At 39.1% G+C, this 24,624-nt stretch overlaps 1 protein-coding gene across 2 annotated transcripts; it reads right to left on the bottom strand.

Moving 5' to 3' along the window:
• Window positions 1-16,022: 16,022 nt before the first annotated feature.
• Window positions 16,023-17,590, bottom strand: LOC122757378 (fibulin-1-like). Of its 2 annotated transcripts, none has more exons than XM_044009319.1 (3): window positions 17,543-17,590; window positions 16,293-16,425; window positions 16,023-16,130 (listed from the first exon to the last, which is right to left on the bottom strand). In XM_044009319.1, the coding sequence occupies exons 1-3, from the start codon at window positions 17,557-17,559 to the stop codon at window positions 16,038-16,040; spliced, it is 243 nt and encodes an 80-aa protein (XP_043865254.1). In that variant the 5' UTR covers window positions 17,560-17,590; the 3' UTR covers window positions 16,023-16,037. The 2 variants fall into 2 exon arrangements, with proteins under 2 accessions (XP_043865254.1, XP_043865255.1); XM_044009320.1 differs by lacking the exon at window positions 17,543-17,590 and adding an exon at window positions 17,349-17,374.
• Between the last annotated feature and the right edge of the window lie 7,034 nt (window positions 17,591-24,624).

Below are 24,624 nucleotides of genomic sequence, written 5' to 3'. Positions count from 1 at the left end.
AATTTTTGTATTCAGCATTTTTTCTTAATAATGGCACCTGACTAAAAAGAACATCGATAGCTCGGGGAAAAGTAACATCTGCATGGTGATCAAGGCAGAATTACAACGCAAACTAGAGAGACAATGGAGAGAGCTTGTTCGTGCGTACCTTTTTCAAGGAAACCCACAATCTTACCGTTCATAAAAATACACGAAATCTTCGATGGTGCAAGTGAAGATCCCCAAAGAGCACGTTCAGCATCTGAATTGCTGCTGAGCTTCCACAAACAAATGCACAAGGAGCCAAATACAAAAGTGGAGGTTTTGACTGGGAACCGTGCATCAAAGATTGCTTATAAAAAAGAAGCGTTTAGAATAATTTTTTTTTTTAGCAAACTTAACTCCTGATGAGCCAGAAGTCAAAGGCCTGTTCTGTGATGAGTGCAAAATTCAACTTCTATTTCGATCGGATGGGCGTAAGCAAGGCGAATGCCGAATACTTCGTTTCACAAAAAAACAATATTACGCCAAGCGTTAAACATGCTGGTTGTGGGGTCAGGGTCTGGGATGCATATCTGCTGCAGGTGTCCGCAATTGGTATTTGGTAACGGTATAATGAACAAACATTTGTATCTAAATTATTTTTGTGTATAACGTGCTTGGGAAAGAATTGGATAAGCGCATCTCAAAACGGGTAATAGCAAAACAAGTCAGACCTAAAAACAAGCTCTTATTGAAGAATTGGCAAAAAATTAGTGTAGACGTCACTCAAAAAAAAAAAAAAAAAAAAAATAAATTTTATCGATGCCAAACCTATTATCAGCCATTATTAAAGTTTAAAGAATATATACCTAATGCTAATTATAATTACTCAATTTTTTTCATAACATTTTTAAGTTTTTGTTCCTGAACCCATTGAAAATGGGAAAATCAGGGTATAATGGTTTTGTGAAAAGTATGTAACAGGGAGAAGGTTGCGTGGCAGACCCCACAAAGTATATATATTCTTGATCAGCGCGACGAGATGAGTCGATATAGCTCGCCCGTCTGTCCGTCCGTATGAGTGCGTCGATCTCAAAAGTTATAAGAGCTAGAAAGCTGAAATTCGGTATGCATACTCGTGTGTACCATACGTACGAGTTGCTTTATTTTTTCGATAAATCGTCCGATAACTTTTATCGAGAATAATCGAAAAATTGATTTTGTTTTTTAACCTAGTTTGAACACTTTTAGACCAGAGTCTTCAAATTTGCGTTGTACATAAAGTTAATGGATACAAAGATTTTGTAATTTACAGATTTTGGATACCACGCCCCCTTCTCCCCCAATTTGTAAAAGACACATTTCAAGTACGGAGACTTGTGCTTTGGAATGTACACACATATTCACCTTATATGATTATCTCTGAATTCATTAAGATCGTATGTCTACAAAAGAAATTATTCAACAAACAAATTTCCATAATATTGCCCCAAACTGCAGCGCAACCGAAGCTGCAGTCGCTGCTTACTGCGCAGTTAGCAGAGCGCAGGCTTATGCATGCGTGTGGATGCATATGTGTATGTATGTGTATAAAAGAAGTGCAGAATGATTAGAATATCAGCTTAGAGGGTTCAGGGTATCTCCAAGTCGAGCAGTCTCGATTAGAGTTTTCTTACTTGTTCTCGCTTTTTCACCTACATCGCCTATGTTGCGCCTCTCTCTCCTTCCTCCAATAATTTGATTTTTAGAGCGCAGAATTAAGGCAATGTGTCCCGTATTTCGATAGCGACTACGAAATTGTCTAACTCATCATGTAAACTTGCTAGTAATATTATTACAAGCATTTCATCAGCACCTCCACTTTTATTTCATTTAATTTTTCTACATTAGAAAAATTATTCAAATGTTCACAAACACGGTCTATAGGTGACATTTTAATATACAACAACAGTACTTTACGCGCGGGTCCCGAAGGCATGTAGATCTCGGATAACTTTGTCCACGCTTCTCTCGCGGTTCCACAGTGCTTGATACAGTGCTTTATCTACGACGCTTTTACAGACAACAAAATGCTAGCTAGAGCCTTTTCATCTTTGCTATCAATCCACAGAGTTTTTTTTTGCGTTTATTTTAGCATAAAGTCAAAACAAAAATTTTTATATGTTAAAATTTTGTTTATTTTATATTTTAGAACACCCAAGTTAGGTAAAAAGTATTTAACATTGACACATAAAGTTATACTTTTCTGTGTCAGTACTGCTAAAGTCAGCTGATTATGTAAAACATGTTTTGCCTGAAATTGGCGGGAAATATTTCTCAACTTTAATTATTTGCTCTGCTGAAAGTTTCCAGACAATTGAAACAATTACTACGGAAAGCGATTGTCCTGGTATGTAAAACTATAGTCAGCCTTAGTTGTGGTATTGTTCTGTGTTTCTGTCCAATTGTACCTTGTTTTATATATGTGTATTTTTATTATTTTAGATTGAGCTTAACAAGTGTATTTGTGTTTCGTGGATCAGTACTTTTGCATGGCAAAGCGTTGCAAAAAAGTGTAATGTGAGATGCTATTAACAAAAGGATTAATAAGAACTAACCATTTTTGTCCGAATCCACACGTTTTCAAAAAAAATGAACATTTTGTAGTACAACATGAGCTTAAGCGGGGTGGAGCTGGTTGACGTTTGGAAACAGTGAAAAAAATAGACCAAAACCTTATAAATGACGAGAACAATAAGACTATAAATGAAAACGTGAAATCTTTCGTAAATTATATTAATAAACAATTGCCAAAGTGCAACTCAACTCTGGCAAGGTTTAAAGGAAAGCATGCAAAATGGCTCGAAAAAAAACATATTCATAGAAATCTTCGGTCATCGTGCAACAAAAAGAAAAATGGGACGTCCTAAGAGTGTTTATGAGAGCGCTGGTCCTCGACTGAAAAGAAAATTAGCTGCTGAGCTTTCCGATCAGAATAACAACTCATCTTCTTTACTTATACATGCTACTATAGTTTCTGCTAAAAAAATCAAAAGAAAAAGATTTAGCTGATGTTTTGAAAGCTGCTGAGAGTTCTAAGAATCTAAATGAGATAACAAGTAAGAAGACTCTAGTCGAGACTGCTCGACTAGGAGATACCCTGAACCCTCAAGCTGATATTCTAATCATTCTGGACTTCCGTTATGCACATATACATACACACTTATAAGCACGCGCTCTGCTAACTGAGCAGTAAGCAGCGGCGGCGCTTGGGCTGCGCTAAAATGTGGGCAATATTATAAGAATTTAATTGTTGAATAATTGCTTTTGTAAAAATACAACCTTAATGAAACTTTCAGTTATTTAATTATATCTCCTACACCTTTAGAGCTAGAGCTTCCCAAATTTGAAATGTAGACTTATATGTATTTTATACAATTTCGGTTTTTGTTTAAATTTACACCCCCACCCCTTTATTCACCCCCTTCACCATCACCTTTATAAAAGGCGTATTTCAAATACTAGAGACTTGTGCTTTGCCAAATGCATGCATATCCATGTTATAATTATAATCTAAAAGAAAGTGAAGAAAGTACATCCACAAGAAAAGTTATTAAACAATTAAGTTCTCATAGGAAGCGCACCCTGCAGCCCATGCGTGTTGAGGCGTGGGTGCTTGTGTGTGCATGTGTTTGTGTATGTGTGTATGCGTGCGTGTGTGTGTGTGTGTGTGCGTGTTTCTTGTGTAAGCTGAAAGACACGTAAAATTATTGAAATAGCTATTGCTCCAAGGGTTCAGGGTATCTCGTAATCGAGCAGTCTCGACTAAAGCTTTCTTACTTGTTTTTAATTCTTATTTATAAATTTTTATAAATTACTAAAAGTGCTCCAAATTCCATAAAAACTAGGTAAAACATAAGTAAAACATTAAAGAAACATAAATCATGCATACAAACGAAATTTCATTACAATAGCTTTAAATTTAGACTTTATGCCAAAATAAACGCAAAACAAGTAAGAAGGCTCCAGTCGAGACTGCTCGACTGGGAGATACCCTGAACCTTCCAAGCCACTATAGGAAAAAAAACCCGAAATTTTTTTATCATTTTTTAAAATTTTTTTTTTTATTTTCCAATAATAAATCTCTTAACTAATATAAAAAGAATTTTTAAAAAAATTTTATGGACTGCCCCTACTATATAACGCTGGGCTGCAAGTCAAGCCGACCCAGAGTTGCTTTGTATGCAAAAAAAAAAAGCGCGGGAAAAATTGTGCAACTTTCAACTTTAGTACTGCGGTAAATAAAAATAAAATTTATAACTTTTAAAATGGAAAACATTACTGATGGTATGTACTATAAATTGTCAATTCAATTTTTTGAGTACATTTGTTTACTTGTCTAATTGTTCAATGTTTTGTTGTTGTGTATTTTAGCTAAAAAATAACAAAATAGTTCGTGTTTCGTGGAACATAACTTACAAATAGAGGAAAGTAGTGATGAAGTTAAATTACAAACGTGTTGTCTGAAACTTCGATTATTAGAGACTTTTAACGTTTTTGCTCCTTTTTGCTCCATTTCGAAAAAATAACGTTTTTATAGCTTAGTATGAGTTTAAGCGCTCAGAGCTTCCTAGACGTATGGGCAAGCAACAATCGCCAAGCAGACGCGGTGAAATTGTTTATGATTGAAAAATTAATAATAATGTGGATGAAAATGTAGAAAACAGTATTTCTACCCAAGTTGCCCAGTTTATTGCTTTTGTTAAAAGATATTTGCCCAGATGTAACCGTATTCTGCATAGACTCAAAGCAACACATTCACGGTGGGTCGAGGGCAAAATATTTATCAACTTAAAAAGAAGTTAAGTCCTCGCAAGATAAAGCTGGCAGTAAAGAACTTACTTATGAAAAAGCAGACAGTCGGCTGAAGAGAAAATTAGCTTCTGATCTTGCAAGTCAAGAAGAACACACAACCCAACTGTTTATACATGCCGCATCGGTTTCAGCAAAAAAAAAAGGCAAAGAAAATGATATGGCATTCGTTTTGCATTATGAAGTTATCAGGAACTTTCATATAATATTAATTGCTATCTCCTCCGAACATTATATAAATAGCGATAAATTTAGAGCTTTCTGCGTCCGTACATTTGAAATCTATATGAATAACTATTTTTGGTATCCCATGTCCCCAACTGTGCACAAAGTTTTGATCCATGGATACCAAATAATGGATAGCTGCATAGTTCCTGTTGGTGTTCTCGGAGAAAACGCATCAGAAGCTCGAAACAAAATTTATAAAAATGACAGAAGGTCACATGCCAGAAAGAGCAGTAGGCTAAACAACATCACTGATGTTTTTCACAGGGCATTAGATTCATCTGATCCGCTTTTGTCAAGTCTCTGTCTTAAAAAAAGACAGAAACTTCAAAAAATTAAAATTTCCAAGCGAAGTGATTGATTTGTTTTGCTCTGATTGAGCCTCTGCAAATCGCGCATCAAGATGATACAAATGAAAACTACACATTTTAATTTTTTCATTATATAATAAGCTATATACATTTATTTTTATCTGAAAATATGTAATGTAAGATATATATAATATATAAAGTACACATGATTTCATTAATGGGTAACAAGGAGGCGGGGAGAAGGTGTGGTCAAATTGTTTAAAAAAAAATTCTAAATTCTAACTTAGTCTATCTTAGGTGTATGTATGTAAATTTCAACCTCCTAGCTCTATTTTTAGAATTGATGCCAAAAATTTCGGGCTTTTTCCTATAGTGCAACCTGATATTCTATTCATTCTGCACTTCTTTCATGCACACATGCATACACACGCATCCACACACACGTATATCACGCGCTCTACTGACTGCGCAATTATCAGCGACTGCGCTTGGGCTGCGCTGCAATGTGGAGAATATTATGTGAATTTATTTGTTGAATAATTTCTTTTGTGGACATACAATCTTAATCTTTCAATACGTCATCATATGGTTAATATGTGTGTATATTTCAAAGCACATGTCTCTGAAAAAACAAAGCTGATTTTTCGATTATTCTCGATAAAAAAGTTATTGGATTAGTTATCGAAAAAATATGATAAACTTGTACTGCCTATGGTATACACGAGTATGCATGCCAAATTTCAGCTCTCTAGCTTTTATATCTTCTGAGATCCCTTTTGCTCATACGGACGGACGGACGGACAGGGCCTTATCGACTCAGCTCGTCGTCCTGATCAAGAATATATATACTTTATGGGGTCTACGATGATTCCTTCTGCCTGTTACATACTTTTCACAAAACCATTATACCCTGATTTCCCATTGAAAATGGGTTTAGGGTATAAAAATGCCCATTTAATAAATTATACAAATATTTTGAAACAATTGAAAAAATTAGTATAACTCGCACCGCTCGGGATTCGAACGCGCGACTGCTCGATTGAGCAGTCACGCAACTACTCACTACGCCACCTCACTTTCGAGAGCTGCGGTGGCAAAACTGAAATAGACTCACTACTGCAGCGCCATCTAGCAAAACTAAACCAAACTAACTGCTGATGTGATTCTAAGAATCTGCTAGAATAAATAAACTATTAAAAACGCTTACATTAAGTATGGTTAAAATTTCAATTTCGGTGTATTTAAAAATATAAATTAAATAGAAAACTCATTTATGAAAATACTAGCTGGCCCGGCAAACGTTGCATTGCCCTATCCATTATTTCTAGGTAAATAATTGTTAAAAGCTATGTTGTTCAGGTTGGGATACACTCTGATTGATTTATTAATCGGATTTTTATTCAAGCACCTTGTGGTAAACGATATTCTTCGTTTTTGGTCAGGTGCAAGAACAAATAATGCGGATGGTTTGCCAACACGTGAGCATGCCACGTACAATTGACATTGAGAAAAACACGCATTTTCTAGATTGGAGGCCACAAATAGTCAAAGATGGGCCCTGTTATTTGCTGATGGTCATGGCAAAGGCACGACGAATCAGGAATTGAATTCGTTTAAACTCCAAAGGGCATATCTGTTGGGATCATCGGAGTCCTAGGAATAAGAACTTAATCTTTTCCTTTGAGTATCAACGCGTGAATCACATTGCTCATCAGTTTTCTTATCACCAAACGCGCAGTTTTGGTTGGTTTAAATTTCTAAGCATGATAACTACCGAGCCAACCTTCAGTTGTAAATTGCGCGGTGGTAAACCAGGCACATCCAAGGAGTTCGACGAAATCGCAACAATTGTCAGAATTTTCACGAATCATCAAACGATATACGTAATAGTTCATCGAACTAACCTTCTTGGCAGTTTTCTCACCTTGCCAAAACATCAGCGGTTAGTGAAAAGCGTCATATGAACGGTGCGTTTCAGATATTGTTTGTAGTTGTCCAGTACTACGTCGTTAAGCACAATATCGCGTGCTTCCAAGCTTTCACCAACAATCAGGATTGCCACTTCATCGATTGTTGGAGCGTTCATGTTTTCAAGCTGGTCTTTTATCTGCTCTGATTACTATTTTATAGTCATCTCTTGGCATGCGCTCTAAAACAGACTTGAACAGCTTGACCAATCTTGGAGAATTGCTCTTTTCATAGCTGTGTTGATTTCTTGACGCCAGTCAAGTTGTTACATTCCATATTGCCCATGAAGTATTTTTTGCAAGAATTTGTGCTGTGCATCTTCAATAGGTTGCAATGTTCCAATGCGATGGCAAATTTGGCCTTGAATCTTTAAATTCAAAGCCATAGTTAGATTTACAAACACTTTTTACAGAAATCTAACAAACTACATTATTCCTTTTTATACCCTGAACCCATTTTCAATGGGAAATCAGGGTATAATGGTTTTGTTGAAATGTATGTAACAGGCAGAAGGAGGCGTGGCAGATCCACAAACTATATATATTCTTGATCAGGGCGACGAGCAAAGTTGATTTGGACCTGTCCGTCTGTCCGTTCTTCCGTCCGTATGTATGAACGCGTCGATCTCAGAAGATATAAGAGCTAGAGAATGAAATGATATGAATGAAATTTTTTTCCTAGGTCCGTGTATACCACGCGCATATCAAGTTTTTCTCTATATATCGATAACTATTCCCGATATTTTATTATCGATTAAAAACCTTATCGAAAGCTAGTTATTTAATTATATCTCCTACACCTTTAGAGCTAGAGCTTCCAAATTTTAAATGTAGACTTATATGTATTTTATATAATTTCGATTTTTGTTGTAATTTACCCCCCCACCCTTATATCCACCCCTCACCCACACCTTTGTAAAAGCGTATTTCAAGTACTAGAAAGTTTCACTACGATTGTACGTCTAGAAATTAAATTATTCAACAAATAAATTCTTATAATGTTGCCCACACTACTGCGCAGCCCAAGCGCAGTCGCTGCTAACTGCGCAGTTAGCAGAGCGCAGGCTTATGCGTGCGTGTGGATGCATGTGTATGTATGTGTGCATAGAAGAAGTGCAGAATGATTAGAATATCAGCTTTAACGGGTTCAGGGTATCTCCTAGTCGAGCAGTCTCGACTAGAGCCTTCTTACTTATTCAAATTCTGCTATTGATGCCAGAGACCTCAAATTTTGTATATATACTCGGGCTGATCACCCAAGACCAAAAGTTTTGTCGGATATATGTCGGCCCACAAGGGGCGTGGAAAACCGTAAAAGTTGATATCTCCTAAAGTATAATAGCTAGAAGCTTCAAATTTTGATAATTAAGTTACCAGTAACCTCCTCTATCGATGACCTAAAAAAATTTTCTTTCTCTAGGGGCGTGGCATATCGAAAAATACACATTTTTGAGGGTAAGCATTCAAACTTTGCAGTTAGGATACCGTTATCATGTTCTAAGAACTAGCCAAAAATGAGAGTTGTTATATATTCAGAAGAACCCAACACAGCGTCCCCAATCAGTAGTACTCTAGTGTGGGAGCGCTTAACTGGCGCCCGAGCAGGGACGCACATTCTTCACGGAAGTAAAGGGAAATGGTGACGTGTCAAAATTCTATAAAAATAACTTATTAAAAAAGCAAGTACAAATAAATTGTTCCAATCCAATTGGGCAATTGTTGGCAAAATTACGAAGTACTTCTGCGATTTGCAAAGTAATGGGGTGAAAGTCCTTTGCCATAACATAATAATACAATAAATTATAACATATTTTCTAGCAAGTGTTGGTGCACTAGATAATCCTATAACATAAAAGAAATCGTGGCTAAATGGTGGTATTGGCAATACCTAGGTTCAAATCCGTGCCGAGACGAGTCTTAAAACGAAAATACAAGAAATTTGCAGGCATAATGGTGGTACGAGATTGATTCTCGTATCGAGGTTCAAATCCTTGCCGTAAGACAAATGTCATAAAGAATAAACGTCACAATTTCCACATGTGTTGAATGATGGGTTTCCGTAAACATTAAAAGAAACCTAGTGGTCAAAGTTAAGTTTAAAGCACTAACTATATAACAAAATTAAAAGGCGGTTGTCTGGAAATCTCCAATCAACAAGCAAAGCATTAATATGCAAAAATAAAAACATGAATTGCAGAGACCTTCTATTCGATCGTGGAATAACCCTTACCCTAGTAGGTCCTAGAACCAAAGAGGAATACTTTGGGCTTCCCTTTCGGAAAAGAATAAGTCTGGCAACAATATATAAAAGAAAAAACTAAAATAAATAAATAAACGAAAGTAAGAGAGAGACCAGATGATTGTGGAACCACCCTCACCTAAGTAGGTCTTACACCAAAAAGGATCCTGAGGGCTTCCGAAGCCATATAAAATAATAAAAACTGTTTGCCGGTTCGGTAACAAAAGATAATACAACTAGTAATTGGTAATTCAAGTAATTCTATAACAGACAACGCAATAACACACGTGGTAATACACACACGTAATTCAATACAATTAGTAATTCAATGAAATAATATAAAACAAACAATCAAATTAAGACTAAGGACAAAAAAAGATTTGCAAAGGACGAAGTAAAGGAAAACCGAAATGTGACACTCAAAACAAAAATTGTAAAATATCTTCATAAATCACACATAAGAAATAGGAAAAAAAAAGGGAAATGCACATTTTAATTAATTAAATTGTAATAATCCTCTAACTTCCTTAATTTCCTTAGCACCCATAGCATCCACAGCATTTTACACGTGGTATATCCTTCCTAGTTTCCGAGATGCCAGAGGGAATGAAATAGATGCGCTTACAATGTTAGATGTATTGTCATAACCACAAATGAATACTAAATGTATGGAACTATGAATGCATTGAATTAACTTGAAGGTGGATATCGATTTCCCTCTTTATGATAATTTATGGACTCTGGAACTATCGACTATGGATAATAAATTTATATTGGGCAATTTATATTGGATAAATACCATTATATTGGTATTCTCCCCTTGAATGTCTGACTGGACTCTCCAGCCTCCTTAGATTGTCGAAAGTCTTAACTTATATCACTGACCAGAGAACACATAGACTAGACATGTAGAACAAACTTTTCAACACCGAAAAAAATGCGCTGAGCGGACCGGACAACTGCGTATTTGGTCGGCTCGGTCTTCTGAGGCTCAAGCAGTGAAAATAAGGCAAGACAAAATCAGTGTGCTGCGACTGCTGCCACGAATTGCACGCATTACTAAATGAAGCATGGCTATGCGCTCTTTTTCCCCTTACTCACTCTCTCCCTCTCTTTATGCTCTCTCACTCGCTCTCTATATGGTCTCTCAAATAGCAGCAGCGCACAGAAATTGAATATTGTTCGCGACGATCCCAGCTCTTTCCTCTTGAGTGAAGGGTATACCGAAATCATAAAAGCATTTGTCACGCTCATGCAAACAAAATGTAAGCGTTTCGATGGTTATTCGTGGGAAGGGTATGAAAGCGTTGATACGCATAAACAATATAAACAATATGTGTGCATGCTCGTCGCGAAAATGTATTCTTTCCAGAGCTTGCAAATGAGAGTTGAGCGTTTTTTCGTTTATTCTCTTTCTCGCATCATACCCAAAAAAATTGTGTAGACACGTCTCTCTCTGAGCGTCACTCTCTGTTTTCTTTAGCATCTGTTTCGCTCAGACGCAATGCGATCACTCATTCGTGTGACGCTCTCACATGAGTGTCGCGTAAAACTAACACGATTTTCCCTCACACAAAGCCTCTCAGCAAAAAACACTTTGACTAACAAACTCAGCAGAAAATGTTTTTGCCTTCGTGTGCATGTAAATACACGCATACATACATACAACAAGTAAGAAAGCTCTAGTCGAGACTACTCGACTACGAGATCCCCTGAACCCTTGGAGTAATAGCTATTTCAATAATTTTTCGCGTCTTTCAGCTTACACAAGAAACACGCACACACACACACACACACACACACGCACGCACGCACACACAGGCATACATAAACACACATACGTACACACACATACACACACATACACACACACACACACACATACACACATACACAAACAATTACATACATATACACACACAAGCAAAAACACGCATGGGCGGCAGTGACCGCTTACTATGAGAATTTAATTGCTTAATAACTTTTTTTGTGGACGTACGATCTTCAGATTATGATTATAACATGGATATGCATGTAATTGCCAAAGCACAAGTCTCTAGTATTTGAAATACGCTTTTTACAAAAGTGAGGGTGAGGGGGTGAATTTAAGGGTGAGGGGTAAATTTTAACAAAAACCGAAATTGTATAAATTGCATATAAGCATACATTAAAAATTTGAAGACTCTAGCAATAAAGGTGTAGAGATATAATTTTATAACTGGTTTTCGATATGGGTTTTTATCGATAAAAAAAGATCGGGATGAGTTATCGGTTTTTAATGATAAACTTGATATGCGCGCTGTAATTACGGACATTATAAAAAAAATTTGAAGTCTCTAGCTCTTATATCTTCTGAAATCGACGCGTTCATACATACGGACAGACGGACAGACGGACGGACGGACAGACGGATAGACAGACGGACAGGGCCAAATCAACTCAGCTCGTCGCCCTGATCAAGAATATATATACTTTGTGGGGTCTGCCACGCCTCCTTCTGCCTGTTACATACATTTCAACAAAACCATTATACCCTGATTTCCCATTGAAAATGGGTTCAGGGTATAAAAAGAACGCAGCAATCGCGCGTGATTACCCATACAAACGCAACTTACCGTTACTTCTTTAACTCAAGCACACGATCAGTGTTTGACTTGAGGAAACGAAAACAGAAACAACTATCTCCCTCAGAGCGCGAGAGAGCTAAGCCAGACGCGACAAAAACAGTTTCTGTCTGAGTTTTTTTGACTGTGTCACTGAAAGACACTTTTTTGCAGACAACGAAAAAGTGTTAACAGTTATTTGCGAGCTATGATTCTTTCTGTGCAGAACAGGCTGTGCAAATTGTAAAGCCCAAAATTTGCCGTTGGTCTGCCTTGTGAAGTGATTTTGTCTTGCCTTATTTTCACTGCTTGAGCCTCAGAAGACCGAGCCGACCAAATACGAAGTTGTCCGGTCCGCTCAGCGCATTTTTTCGGTGTTGAAAAAGTTTGTTCTACATGTCTAGTCTATGTGTTCTCTGGTCAGTGCTTATATATATAAACAAGTAAGAACGTTGCAGTCGGGCGTTACCGACTGCGCAATACTCATTCACATCCCATCAACAATTTAGTAGTTTAGTTTCGCTCTAATACTGCAGAAAATACAGATTTGCCACGCCCATAAGTGTCTAAGAGCAAAGAGTCGTTTTTATTTTTGCTTAGTGATCAGTAGTTAATATCCTGCGCGAATTAACGCGGAATTGCAAGCAAAATGAACATGTTGTACCAAATCGAAAAGCTTGATGAAAATAATTACGGCGTGTGGCATATGGCCATGGAAAGTATATTGGAAATGGCCGACCTATGGGAAGTTGTTTGTGGCAAATATGAGGGTCAAGATGATGCAGCAGCCGCAAAATGGTGCAAGGATGATAAGAAGGCAAGAGCATATATAACTCTAAACGTAAAGCCATCTCAGTTGATGCATATTAAAAGGTGCACAACAGCCGAAAAAATCTGGAAAAGACTCAAAAAGTTGCACATGCCAGTTGGACCGATTTTAAAGGTGCAAGCATATCAGAAGCTGATTCGATTAAGCATGCAGCAGGGAGATGACATCGTCACTTATATCAATTCATTTGTTGAAATAATTGATAAATTGGCAGAGCTAGATATAACTCTAAACGACGAGTTAAAGGTAATTATGCTACTAGCTATAGTAGCTATAGTTACGCGCGATGAGTTGCCAAAATTTGATGCTGTAAAAATCAAATTAATAGAGGAAGGCACACGAAAGTCAGAGAAGGCAGAAAGAGAATTTAAAGCAGAAACGCAAGCTGTGTATACCCACGCACAAAACAATTCGAAAGAACGGAATAAACAGTTTAACGGAAAGTGTTTCAACTGCGACAAATTCGGGCACCGAGCAAGCGAATGCAAATCAAAGAAGAAGGAACGAGAAGAGGCACGATAGAAAGAGAGTGAGCAGCGAACAAGCAAGCAGTTTGATGCACTGTTTTGCTGGAGAGCAGAAAAAGAGCGTATGGTGCGTAGACAGCGGCGCAACATCTCATATGTGTTGCGATCGCAACATGTTTACAAACTACGCTGAAAAAGAAACGCCGATAATGCTAGCTGCAAATAAGTATGTTGCTGCAAAGGGATTGGAAACGTCAAAATAGAAGGAGAACACTGCATAATAAACTTAAAAAATGTTTTGCATGTGCCCGAGCTCCATATGAATTTTTTCTCAGTGAGCGCAGCAGCCAATTTTGAAAACTCTACATCATTTAAAGGCAAAGTGTCGATTATTAAAAACAATAAAGGCGAAGTGCTGTTAAAAGCAAACGAAGACTGAATGCGGTATACAAAGGCAGTTGACAATACCGTATATACCTCAACAAAACGGCGTTGCAGAGCGTGCCAACCGGACCATAGTAGAAATGGCAAAAAGTCTACTAATTCATGCAAAGCTTGGTGAGTTTTTGTGGGCAGAGGCAGTCACAACGGCTGTATATCTGCGCAATAGATGTCCCACAAAGGCGTTAAATGGAGGCACACCATTCGAAATGTGGAGAGATCGGAAGCCTTCTGTGAAGCATTCGCGAGTGTTTGGATCTCGAGTGTTTGCTCTGGACAAGGCTAAGACAAGCAAATTCCAGGCAAAAGGAAAGGAGTAAGGAGGATCGATCCAGAGAAGCGGAGTGTTATCGAAAGGCGTTACGTTAAATTCATAGAGGGTGAGTTTGACACAAAAACAATCGAAAATGTTGAAGACACAAATAATGATTTCATGACGATCATAATAAGCCTTGATACACCAGAGCTTACATATCATGAGCAGATGACACCGGATGAGAGTAGCAAATAAGAAGAACGGCAAGAGAACGAAAAGAATCCAGAAGTTGAAAGCAACCACAATGATGCACCAGTGACGCGACAGCAGCGTAGGCCGGGCAGGCCTACTATAATTCGAAATGGTCAACCAGGACGACCAACGAAGCAGTACCAGACGAGGCTCAACAGTGTGTTCGATCAATTAGGCACAGAGACACCTCAATCAGTCGAAGAGGCGTTGCAGAGTCAATACGCACAAGAATGGAGAGAGTCCATAGAAACGGAGTACAGAGCACTCCAAGAAAACAGCACATGGACATTATGCGACCTCCCTCCAGCGCAAAAGGCAATGGGTTTTTCGAATCAAACGCGATAAAAATGGAAATGTCGAAAAGTTCAAATCTCGCTTAGTTGCACAAGGAAATATTGCTGGAAACATACGGCATGGGCAAATGCCGGCAAGTCAATACACCACTTGATCCAGGTTTTCAAGTTGAATGTAGCGACGACAACTGCAAAAAGGTAAATAAATTCCAATATCAGTCACTAATGAAAACTATCTCAGAGAAACAACGATCCGCATGCAGAGCATGAAGCTGCAGCAAAACATATTCTTAGGTACCTGGCAGGTATGATGGATTTGGCTATCACATACAGCAAATGTGATGCATCAGCAACAGGATACGCCGATGCAGATTGGGCAAATGACATCCGAGACAGACGCTCATATAGTGGCTACGCGTTCTTTCTCGCTGGCAGTGTATTCTCTTGGACTTCAGCAAAACAGAGTGTCGTTGCTTTAAGCAGCACAGAAGCGGAGTACATTGCGTTAACGTTGGCTGCAAAGGAAGCAGTCTATTTGCGAAGACTTTTAAATGAGATTGGCTGGTTAACAGATGAGAAGCCAATGAAGATCCATGGTGACAATATCAGCTCGCAGCACATTGCACAGGAATCCAGTGCATCACAAACGGACAAAGCACATAGATATTAAGTACCACTTTGTTCGTGAAAAATTACAATCTAAAGAGATAGAACTTACATATGTGAATTCAAACTGTAATGTAGCTGATATTCTTACCAAATGTTTACATAAGTCTAAGCATAATTATTTTGTTAAGTTAATTGGTTTATCCTAGCAAAAGATTTGTTAACTAAAAAGATTATATGTAGCTTAAGAAGTGTTGAAAATGTAATTGAAATTAGCATTAACATAAGCATACATGTAATCTGGCAACACCATAAGAAGAATGTAATGAACATTATTCTGTTTATATTTTACTCTTTATTAAACCTTTAACCGAATCACAACGTTTTTACTCTCGCTGGCATTGCAACGCAAACATTAAGCCAAATATCTCCAACAGGACCTTCACATCAAATTTCAGCTTTCTAGCTCTTCAGCTAACATGATTTCTGGCATATCGGAAAATGCATTTTCCGCCCCTAGTGGGCATATCGGATTTTAACACTTTATAAATCGAAGATATACACGAGTATGCGTTCCAAATTTCAAGTCTCTAGCTTCAATAGCGTCGAAATAGATTGCATTCATACGGACAGACGGACAGACTGACGGACGGAAATTGCACAAAACCAATTCACTTTCGTGAATGAGTATAAAAAAAAAATTTAGTATCTGCCATGTACTTGGAGGCATATTGACTTACTTTTTTTGATCGGCATCGTTCATGTATCCAGAGGGACAATTTATTGTGGTGCACTTAAAGCTACCTCTAATGTTGGTGCAAATATCATTCTTAAATAAAAAAAATAAAAAAATATTTTTGAAATATACAGATGAAATAGAAAAGAAAATCTAAATCTAAATAGAAAATAAATTTTAGATTTGAATGAATCCGTTCACTATTATGTATGCTATATGTAAATATATGATCTGTATAACCATTAAGGTACTCACCCGACCAGTGCACACATGATTGTTACTCGTTGTATCACATTCATCAATGTCTCGGCAAGAAGTCTTGTCAGACGCCAAAGTGTAGCCACGTGGACAGGAACATTGATACGAACCGGGCGTGTTAATGCAGAAGCTAATAAAGGGATTTCATTCAAATGCAAATGATTGATTGATTGATTGGTACGATTAGTGTAATGTATATAGACTAATCTTTAAATAAAGTTTAACAGTTATTAATTTTTTATGGTTAAGTAGCAATAATTCTGTGACAATAAAAAATTTATGATATAAAATTATAACGAGAAAATGGGATGAATCACAAAACAAATAAGAACGAGCTAACGGTACCATAACTGCAAAATTTGAATGCTTACGATCAAAGAATGTGAAAATTAAAAAAAAAAATTCGATTTTTTGAGATAAACTCGATATTCGCGCTATATATACGGACATTTGGAAAAAAAACTAGCTCTTATATCTTCTGAAATCGACGCGTTCAAACATACGGACAGAACGACAGATGGACGGACAGAAGGACATACGGACGGACAGACAGACGGACGGACAGACAGACGAACAGGGCCAAATCGACTCAGCTCGTCCTGATAAAAAATATATATACCTTGTGGGGTCTGTCACGCGTCCTCTGCCTGTTACATACATTTCAACAAAACCATTATGACCTGATTTCGCATTTTTAATGGGTTAAGGGTATAAAAAAGAAAAACAAGTAAGATCAGATATTCGGTACTTCTTCACTTAGCAGCGACTGCGCTTGGGCTGCAGTATGAGCAATATTATGGTAATTTACTTGTTGAATAATTATACCTTCAATCCATTGAAAATGGGAAATCAGGGTTTAAACTCAAATAAATTTTAATTCATAATATTATAATATAATCTATCCATCTAATCCGCCATCTATGTGTGTTAAATGGAGTCTAGCCATTTATGAGATTGACAGTCGTAATGATATTAAGGAGTCTACTAAATGTATTCACGCATGAGCAGAACTATCAAGATATTTGAAAATGCAAAAAAAGTTAATTCTATACCCCCATGCACAGTTTATAATCCTTATGCACTTCCGCATTCATCAATATCATTGCATGTCCTATTATCGTGGCTGAGTTCATATCCCTGATTGCAGGTGCAACGATATCCACCCCAAAAGTTAACACATTTCTGCTGGCAAAGTCCTGGTATGGACTGACACTCATCGACGTCGAAAGCATTGACCATGGGCATACCAATTCTCCTGGTCCATACTATTCGCATTGCTATTGAGAGACTTCCTTTGGAAACCTGGTTTACATTCACAGTAATATGGGCCAATTGTATTGTAGCAGTTTGCATTTGATGAGCAAACAGGGGAATCCTCTGCACATTCGTTAATATCCTCGCAGCTGTTGACACTATCGGACAGACCGGATCACCTGATGTCCTGCGGGACAGGCGCAAATGTAACCACCATTCCGATTGCGACAAATCTGCTTTTCGCCACAGTTGTGATCTCCAGTCTCGCACTCATTGATGTCTGCGAAAAATATAAATTAATAAGAACGTTGTATCGTTCCCACGATTCGAAATTTATATAATAATGTATATATATACGGTATCTAAAATTATTATTAATTTTTATTAAGATTCAAAAATAATATTTTTTTAAGAGCTATATATTTACGTAGGGATGACATCATTTAAGATTCACTGAACAACGGATCATATTTAATATTTAGTATGGTATCCATAATTATTTAAAAGGGTCCTTTAGACAATTTGGTATATTGGTTATAATTTTTGCTGTGTTTTTGGTGTAATTTTTCTGTACCCATGTCTTTCGGACATATATTGAAGATCTGTGAGGTCAGCAGTCCAACTGGCTCCACTAATATTCAATAAATTGGGGTGTTACTTCTTAAAGTTTCTAAAAGTACTTATTTTTCAGCTGACTTTTTCCAATTTTCTTTAAAAATTGTTTAAATAACTTAAAAAAACCAAATTCCTTACTTCATAGGTAAATTTTAACCTTTTTTTTACAGTTGGCTAAATGTTCTTCTTACAGCTATATGTGAAGTTTCCCACACACCATGGTCTGATTACATGGGACATCACCCATAGTATATGGGTTTATCTTAAAAATTCGATGGATTTCCCCTCAAATGTAATTGGAGCAGAATATTTTGTTTCCCATAAAATTAATTGGTCCCTTTTCGGCCGATTGCAAGTTTTTTTATACCCTGAACCCGTTGAAAATGGCAGTACAAGTTTATCATATTTTTCGATAACTCATCCGATAACTTTTTAACGAGAATAATCGAAAAGTTGAAAAGAAAAGAAATGTAGAATGCGTAGAATATCTGGAATTTATAGTTTCAATGGGTAAGCGTGGTAATGTAAATGAATTTTTCAAAAATTTGTCCGAGGTGAGTATTAGTGTAACAGCATATGGAGGTGTATCAGATAAGTCAATGTCCGTGACACATGGACAATCTATGTGTTGTTTATACTTCATGTGCGCTCTGTTGTTTAAAATTTGTTATATCCGTTTCATTTTAAGGTTTCTTAGGAAAATCAGCTCTGGTGCGTCACGAGAACACAAAAGGAAAATGCGATGCAATGTCAGAACGCATTCGGATAATGCGTTGAAAGTATTTGTTGTAGAGCGCACATTGGCCTTTCACACGGTTAAACACCATATATGAGCTACAGGTCAACAGATGCACAAAAGTTTGCTACGTTCCTTGTTTACCGACTCAGAAATCTCCTTAAAAATATTTAGCGCTAGAACAGAAGGGTCCATGGCCATTATAAACAGCGTCATATCTCCATTTTCGCTTATTTTAATACTCGAGGGGCTAGCAGTTATCCCACTTGGAGTAGGCACCGATGGAAATAACCACGGTACCCGATCGTCTGATCACCGCCTCACAGCACTTTTTATTTGTATGTTATAGGTTCGTAGAGTAAGTAAGTAGATCTCGTAATGTTTAGCTGTAATTGGTAGTTTGTAAGTAAATTATAATTGTAGTTTTTAATTTTAAGTTTGTTAGTAGAGCATAATCTCTAGTTTTAATTGATAGTGTGTAAGTATGTTATAATTATTAGTTTTTAATTAGTAGATAATAAGTTGAAATTTGAATTTAAAAAGGGCGCCAAAGCACGCGCGGAGTATCGGCGATCGACAGCGCAGCCCTGCCTCAGCGTGGAGAGAGCTCGCGCTGTGGAGAGTTGCGTTGTCCCCCCGCGGGGCAGTCGGCCCCAAGCGAGGGTTGGAGATTAGGCCGAGTCGTTTATAAAGCGTCGTACGGGGTAGAAGCTGTACGTGCAGTCGAGACCAGGGCTTTATAAAAAATAGAAATACGCAGACAAAGTGTGAAAAGGTTAGAGACATAAGTTTACAGAAATAAAATAATTGAAAAATTGTAAGAGGGAAAAAAAAGAAATAAAGCTGTGAAATAAAACGAAGATATGATCAATAAGGTACACACGTGCTGGCAGACTGTAGAAGGTGGCCCATTTTTCCCACACTACATTATACGACATTGTTAGTAGAGAGGAGTTTGGTTCGGTTTTTGTTTGCCAAGAGTAAATAAGCGGAAACGGTGGAACTAGGTTTTGGTATATTTTAGTGACGTGACGCACAAATCTGGAGGAGTCGTCGATTTATATATTTGGTTGACAGCTGGATGGAGGTTGAATTGAATGGGAAGTCATATTTTATTGGTAGAGAGTAAAGTTAGGATATAAGTAGAATAAGCATTCGTTTGTAAAACAGTACTAAGAAGAGCGTTAACAAGTAAGCCGCTAGTGTTATAGCAGTTAGTTTTTAGTACGTAAGCAGAAATTCAAATTAGTAGGCGGGCGCGCGATCAGCAATCACAACCGTGCTGGTCGCGTAATGAAAGCTGCGTGCAAGAGTTAGTTAGTTTTTAGCTCTCGGAGGTGAGCAGACGTTAATAAAAATCGGATCAGTGAAAGGTATTAGAATTTAGCATGCGTATGTAGAGATGGTCGTGTATTTATTTGTAGTTAGTTCATCTAACATGTTGACTTGTGACACTAACCGCAATTAACTATAGCAACACTAACTACTAACTGGTAGTTTAAACGTGGTTACGACCCGTTCGCCAGAAGGGTAAATCTCTGGCAAGAGTGAAAATCGCGTGGTCTGGGAGTGAACGCCGGCGGCAACGCCTGGGCGTTGCTCGACCCGCGATCTACCATTCGTAGTGGCCCCAATAACTCCCACAGCCGCCTTCACAACCCCGACCCCGAGCAATCTAGAGTGCGCTTCGATCGCGCCACTCGATTGCCCATGCCGCGGCGCTCTCGACGTGCAAACGCGTGGGCGTGGTCGGCGAGTTCAGGCCCCGTGGTACCCCCTGGCCTCAAATGGTACCCCTTCCCCTCTCTCCCCATTTCGCCAGCCCTGAACGTCGCGCTAGTAACTTATCCAATTTCGCGCAAGTTGCGGCCCCGGGCAGACTGAGACTCTGACCCCAGCTGGAAAAATAGTGTAACCTTACAAGACCCCAGAAAATATATGCTCCTATATACATACATATACGTATGTATCGGCGCGTCGATTTCAGAAGATATAAGAGCTAGAGACTTCAATTGTTGCAGCTGTCCGTATGTACAGCGCGTGATATCGAGTTTAAAAAAAAAAAAAAAAATAACAAGAGTAAGAGGAAAGCTCTAGTCGAGACCTTACTCGACAACGAGGAAGATCCCCTGAACCCTTCGAGTGCCAGTAGCTATTTCAATAATTTTCGTCTTTCTGCTTATACAAGAAACACGCAAAACACACACACGCATACACACACACACTGAGTAGGGGAAGCCGTAAGCTGTACACAAAGGCCTTAGGTGACCGAGCGGTAGTTGGAAACACACCGATCGGCTCAAATCGCGATTCGCGACCCAAGATGCTGGCAGACGGGAGGTGGCTAGTTGCCCACCTTACATTATACACACGGAGTAGGGAGGGCCCCGGATTCGGATTTTTGTTTGCTTTAGTAAATAAGCGGAAACGGTCGGAACTAGGTTTTTGTATATTTTGAAGTGACGCAATCGAAGTCGTCGATTTATATATTTGGGGTTCACAGATAATGAGTTGAATTGTGAAGTCATATTTTGGGGTAGAGAGTGAAGTTAGGATATAAGTAGAATAAGCATTCGTTTGTAAAAAACAGTACTAAGTAGTTAATAGAGTAGCCGTAAAGTGGGTTGTAGCGCCTTTGGTTGAGTTTTTAGTGACGTAACCGAAATTCAAAATTAGTAGGCGAGGCACGCGATCAGCACAGCCCACAACCGTGCGGCTCAACGCTCGTAGGAGTGCTGAATTGCATTGCTGGTGTTCGCGTAATGAAAGCTGCGTTCAAGAGTTAGTTAGGTTTTTAGCTCTCGGAGTGGGGAGACGTTAATAAAAATCGGATCGGTGAAAAATTATTAGAATTTAGCATGCGTATGTAGAGATGGTCGTGTATTTATTTGTAGTTAGGGTTCATCTAACCTGTTGACTTGTGACACTAACCGCAGTGAGCTATAACAACTTTTTAACTACTGGCTGGTAGTTTAAACGCGTGGTTACGACCCGTTCGCCAGAGGGAGCCAATCTCTCTGGCAGTGAAAATCGCGTGGTCTGGGAGTGAACGCCGGCGGCAGCTGCTTCACTGGGCGTTACTCGGTCCGCCGATCTACCACTCGTGGTGGCCCCAATAACTCCCACAGCCGCCTTCGCTAAGCCCCGACCCAAGCGACTAGAGTGCGCTTGATCGCGCCACTCGATTGCTGCCATCCTCAAGCGCTGCAAACGCGTGGGCGTGGTCGGCGAGTTCAGGCCACGTGGTCACCGACACCTCAAATGGTACCCTTCCCTCTCCCCATTTCGTCAACCCTGAAGCGTCCCGTAGTAACTTATAAATTTCTTGTAAGTTATGGCCCTGGGCAGAGCTGAGACTCCGACCCCAGCTGGAAAAATTAATAGTAACCTTACAAGACCCCACAAAGTATATATATAATACATATATACTACGTATGTATAAAGGTGCGTCGATTTCAGAAGATAAAAAATAAGAGCTAGAGACTTCAATTTTTTTTAGCTTGTCCGTATGTACAGCGCGGATATCGAGTTTAAAAGATAACAAGAGTAAGAAAGCTCTAGTCGAGACTACTCGACAACGAGGAGATCCCCTGAACCCTTCGAGCAGTAGCTGGTTTCAATGGTATTCGCGTCAATCTGCTTACACAAGAAACACGCAAACACACACACACACATATACACACACACACACTGAGTAGGAAGCCATGGCTGTACGCAAGGCCTTGGGTGACAGGGCGATAGGTTAAAAGCACTTAGCCGAAGTCGGCTCCAAAATCGCGATTCGGACCTAGATGAGCTAGCGAGCAAGAGGAGATCTTTGAGGCCATTGGGGTGGAGTTGAAGGAGATAACTCTGCTCGAGCTGTCCAAAAAAATTAGGAGAGGATGGGTAGTATGCCCGTATCCGAGCAAGCGGACCAGCCCCTAAAGCGCTGTTTCAAAGTGCCTCGATTATGGACATATTGCAGCCAACTGCGGCAGCGACTGTGGCCGAAGGGCGCCTATTTCACTCCCCATTGAGGCTATAAAGTCGCTTCGACCGCAGCAAAGAGTCTGGTTGCTCTTCCAATTGGAAAAGCTAAAACTCTGCTCGAGCTTCGGCAAAAATCAAAAATTGGATGGGTTGTATGCCATATCGGCCCGTGGATCAGCCTAAACGCTTTTCAGGAAGTGCCGCGATTACGGTCATATGGCAGCAAACTGAGGCAGCTAATTGTCACCTAAAGGGCGCCTATTTCAGGTGTGGAGAGTGGGTCACAGTGCAAGCGCATGCACCAAACCACCAAAAGGTAGCCTCCACACCCGGAAAGGTGAGACAAAGAGGTGAGGTAAGGTTCCTCCTGCTTAACTTAAATCATTGTGTTGCTGCCCAAGATCTACCAGAGTAGACCAAAAGAATAAAATGCATTGACGTAGCCTTTCTCAGTGAGCCTCACACTGTGGGACCACTGCCATAGGACATGGTCAATGTGGCAACTCAACGAATGTTCAAGGCTGCACCGACCTCACTAACACCAACCTTATTTAACAACAATCGTTTCGCTGCTCTTTGCAGAAGATCAGACAACATTATGGAGGAAGACTTACTAGAAACTGACTCTATTGAAGATGCAACGGCTGAGGGAAAATTCTCGTTCAGCCAAGCCTCAAAAGGCCCCCCAAGCCTCCAGCTTATATGTGTGCCAAGTGTTGGCGAGCGTCCTCTCCCAACCTACAAAAAGCGCTGAGATTTGTGCGTCAATACAAATAACTTATTCTATCCGCACATCCAAATTCGGTGTGTCACGAAGATACCAAAAAACAACGTTGAAACTTTTTGCCAAATGGTAGATCAGCTAACAATACTAAAAAAATGTGAATTCCTGGCACCATCAGCAAGCAGGATAAGCCTTTCACTGTGGTCATCAAGGGAATGCATGCAAACGTGCTGAAAAGCAAATAATAGAGGCTATGGCTAAAAAAGGCTTTGGAATGTCTCAACATGCTATATTGCCCATGAAAGGCCGATGGGAGCAATATAGAAATAGGCGAAAAGGGAAGATGAAGCAACTGTTAGGATTACAAAACGAGGCAAATCTGTTTTTTGTCAACATCAAGCAAGGAAGTCCGAACGTTGGGTACGATGCGTTTTTAAAAATACCTCAACTAGGCAGATTCAGACTCACTGTAAAGAGCATTGCTCGTCGCAGAAAAGAACTGCTACAGTGCTTGGTCCATTCTAAAAAGTATTATCGGGCATTCTAAAAATTATTGATTACATGATCCAATATGTGCGGGTATGGAACGCTCGCGGACTAGCTAGGGAGGCTCTAAAGAAAGCGAAGGCCCAACCATCGTCCCCTACCCTGGATATTCCACTTATCACGCCTTTCATGCAACAGAAGGTATGCGCTACGGTCATTGTGCGCTCCACCATTTGTCATAACCCCCCAGACTGCCATTTCCAGCGATGACGAAGGCGAAGAACTGATGTACAGCTGCAGACAACAAGGGGTCTCATCGCACTCGCTGCAGTATACCTTTTCCATCCGGATAACGCTGGATAAGAGCTGAGTTTGGTTCTTTTGTATTCGCGATGCTCGGCGATAAATTCATCGCAGGCGGCGATTACAATGCCAAGCACACATGGGCAGCTGGAAAAACCTGCCGAGAAGGGAGTAGGTACTGCAAGGCAATTGCTTTATGGTCGATATCGAGAATAGCTACGGGTGAACCGACATTTTAC

The sequence above is a fragment of the Drosophila mojavensis genome, unplaced genomic scaffold (assembly GCF_018153725.1).
Source record: "Drosophila mojavensis isolate 15081-1352.22 unplaced genomic scaffold, ASM1815372v1 contig_60, whole genome shotgun sequence".
In the NCBI taxonomy this organism is placed as follows: domain Eukaryota; kingdom Metazoa; phylum Arthropoda; class Insecta; order Diptera; family Drosophilidae; genus Drosophila; species Drosophila mojavensis.
The sequence above is the reverse complement of the archived record's forward strand: the minus strand, read 5'-3'. Positions and strand labels throughout refer to the sequence as shown.

Bases quoted from the DNA above. Each gene is read 5' to 3' on its own strand.
- LOC122757378 (XM_044009319.1), bottom strand. The intron at 16,131-16,292 runs GTGAGTACCTTA...TTTTTATTTAAG, and splicing joins ATCATGTGTGCACTGGTCGG to AATGATATTTGCACCAACAT.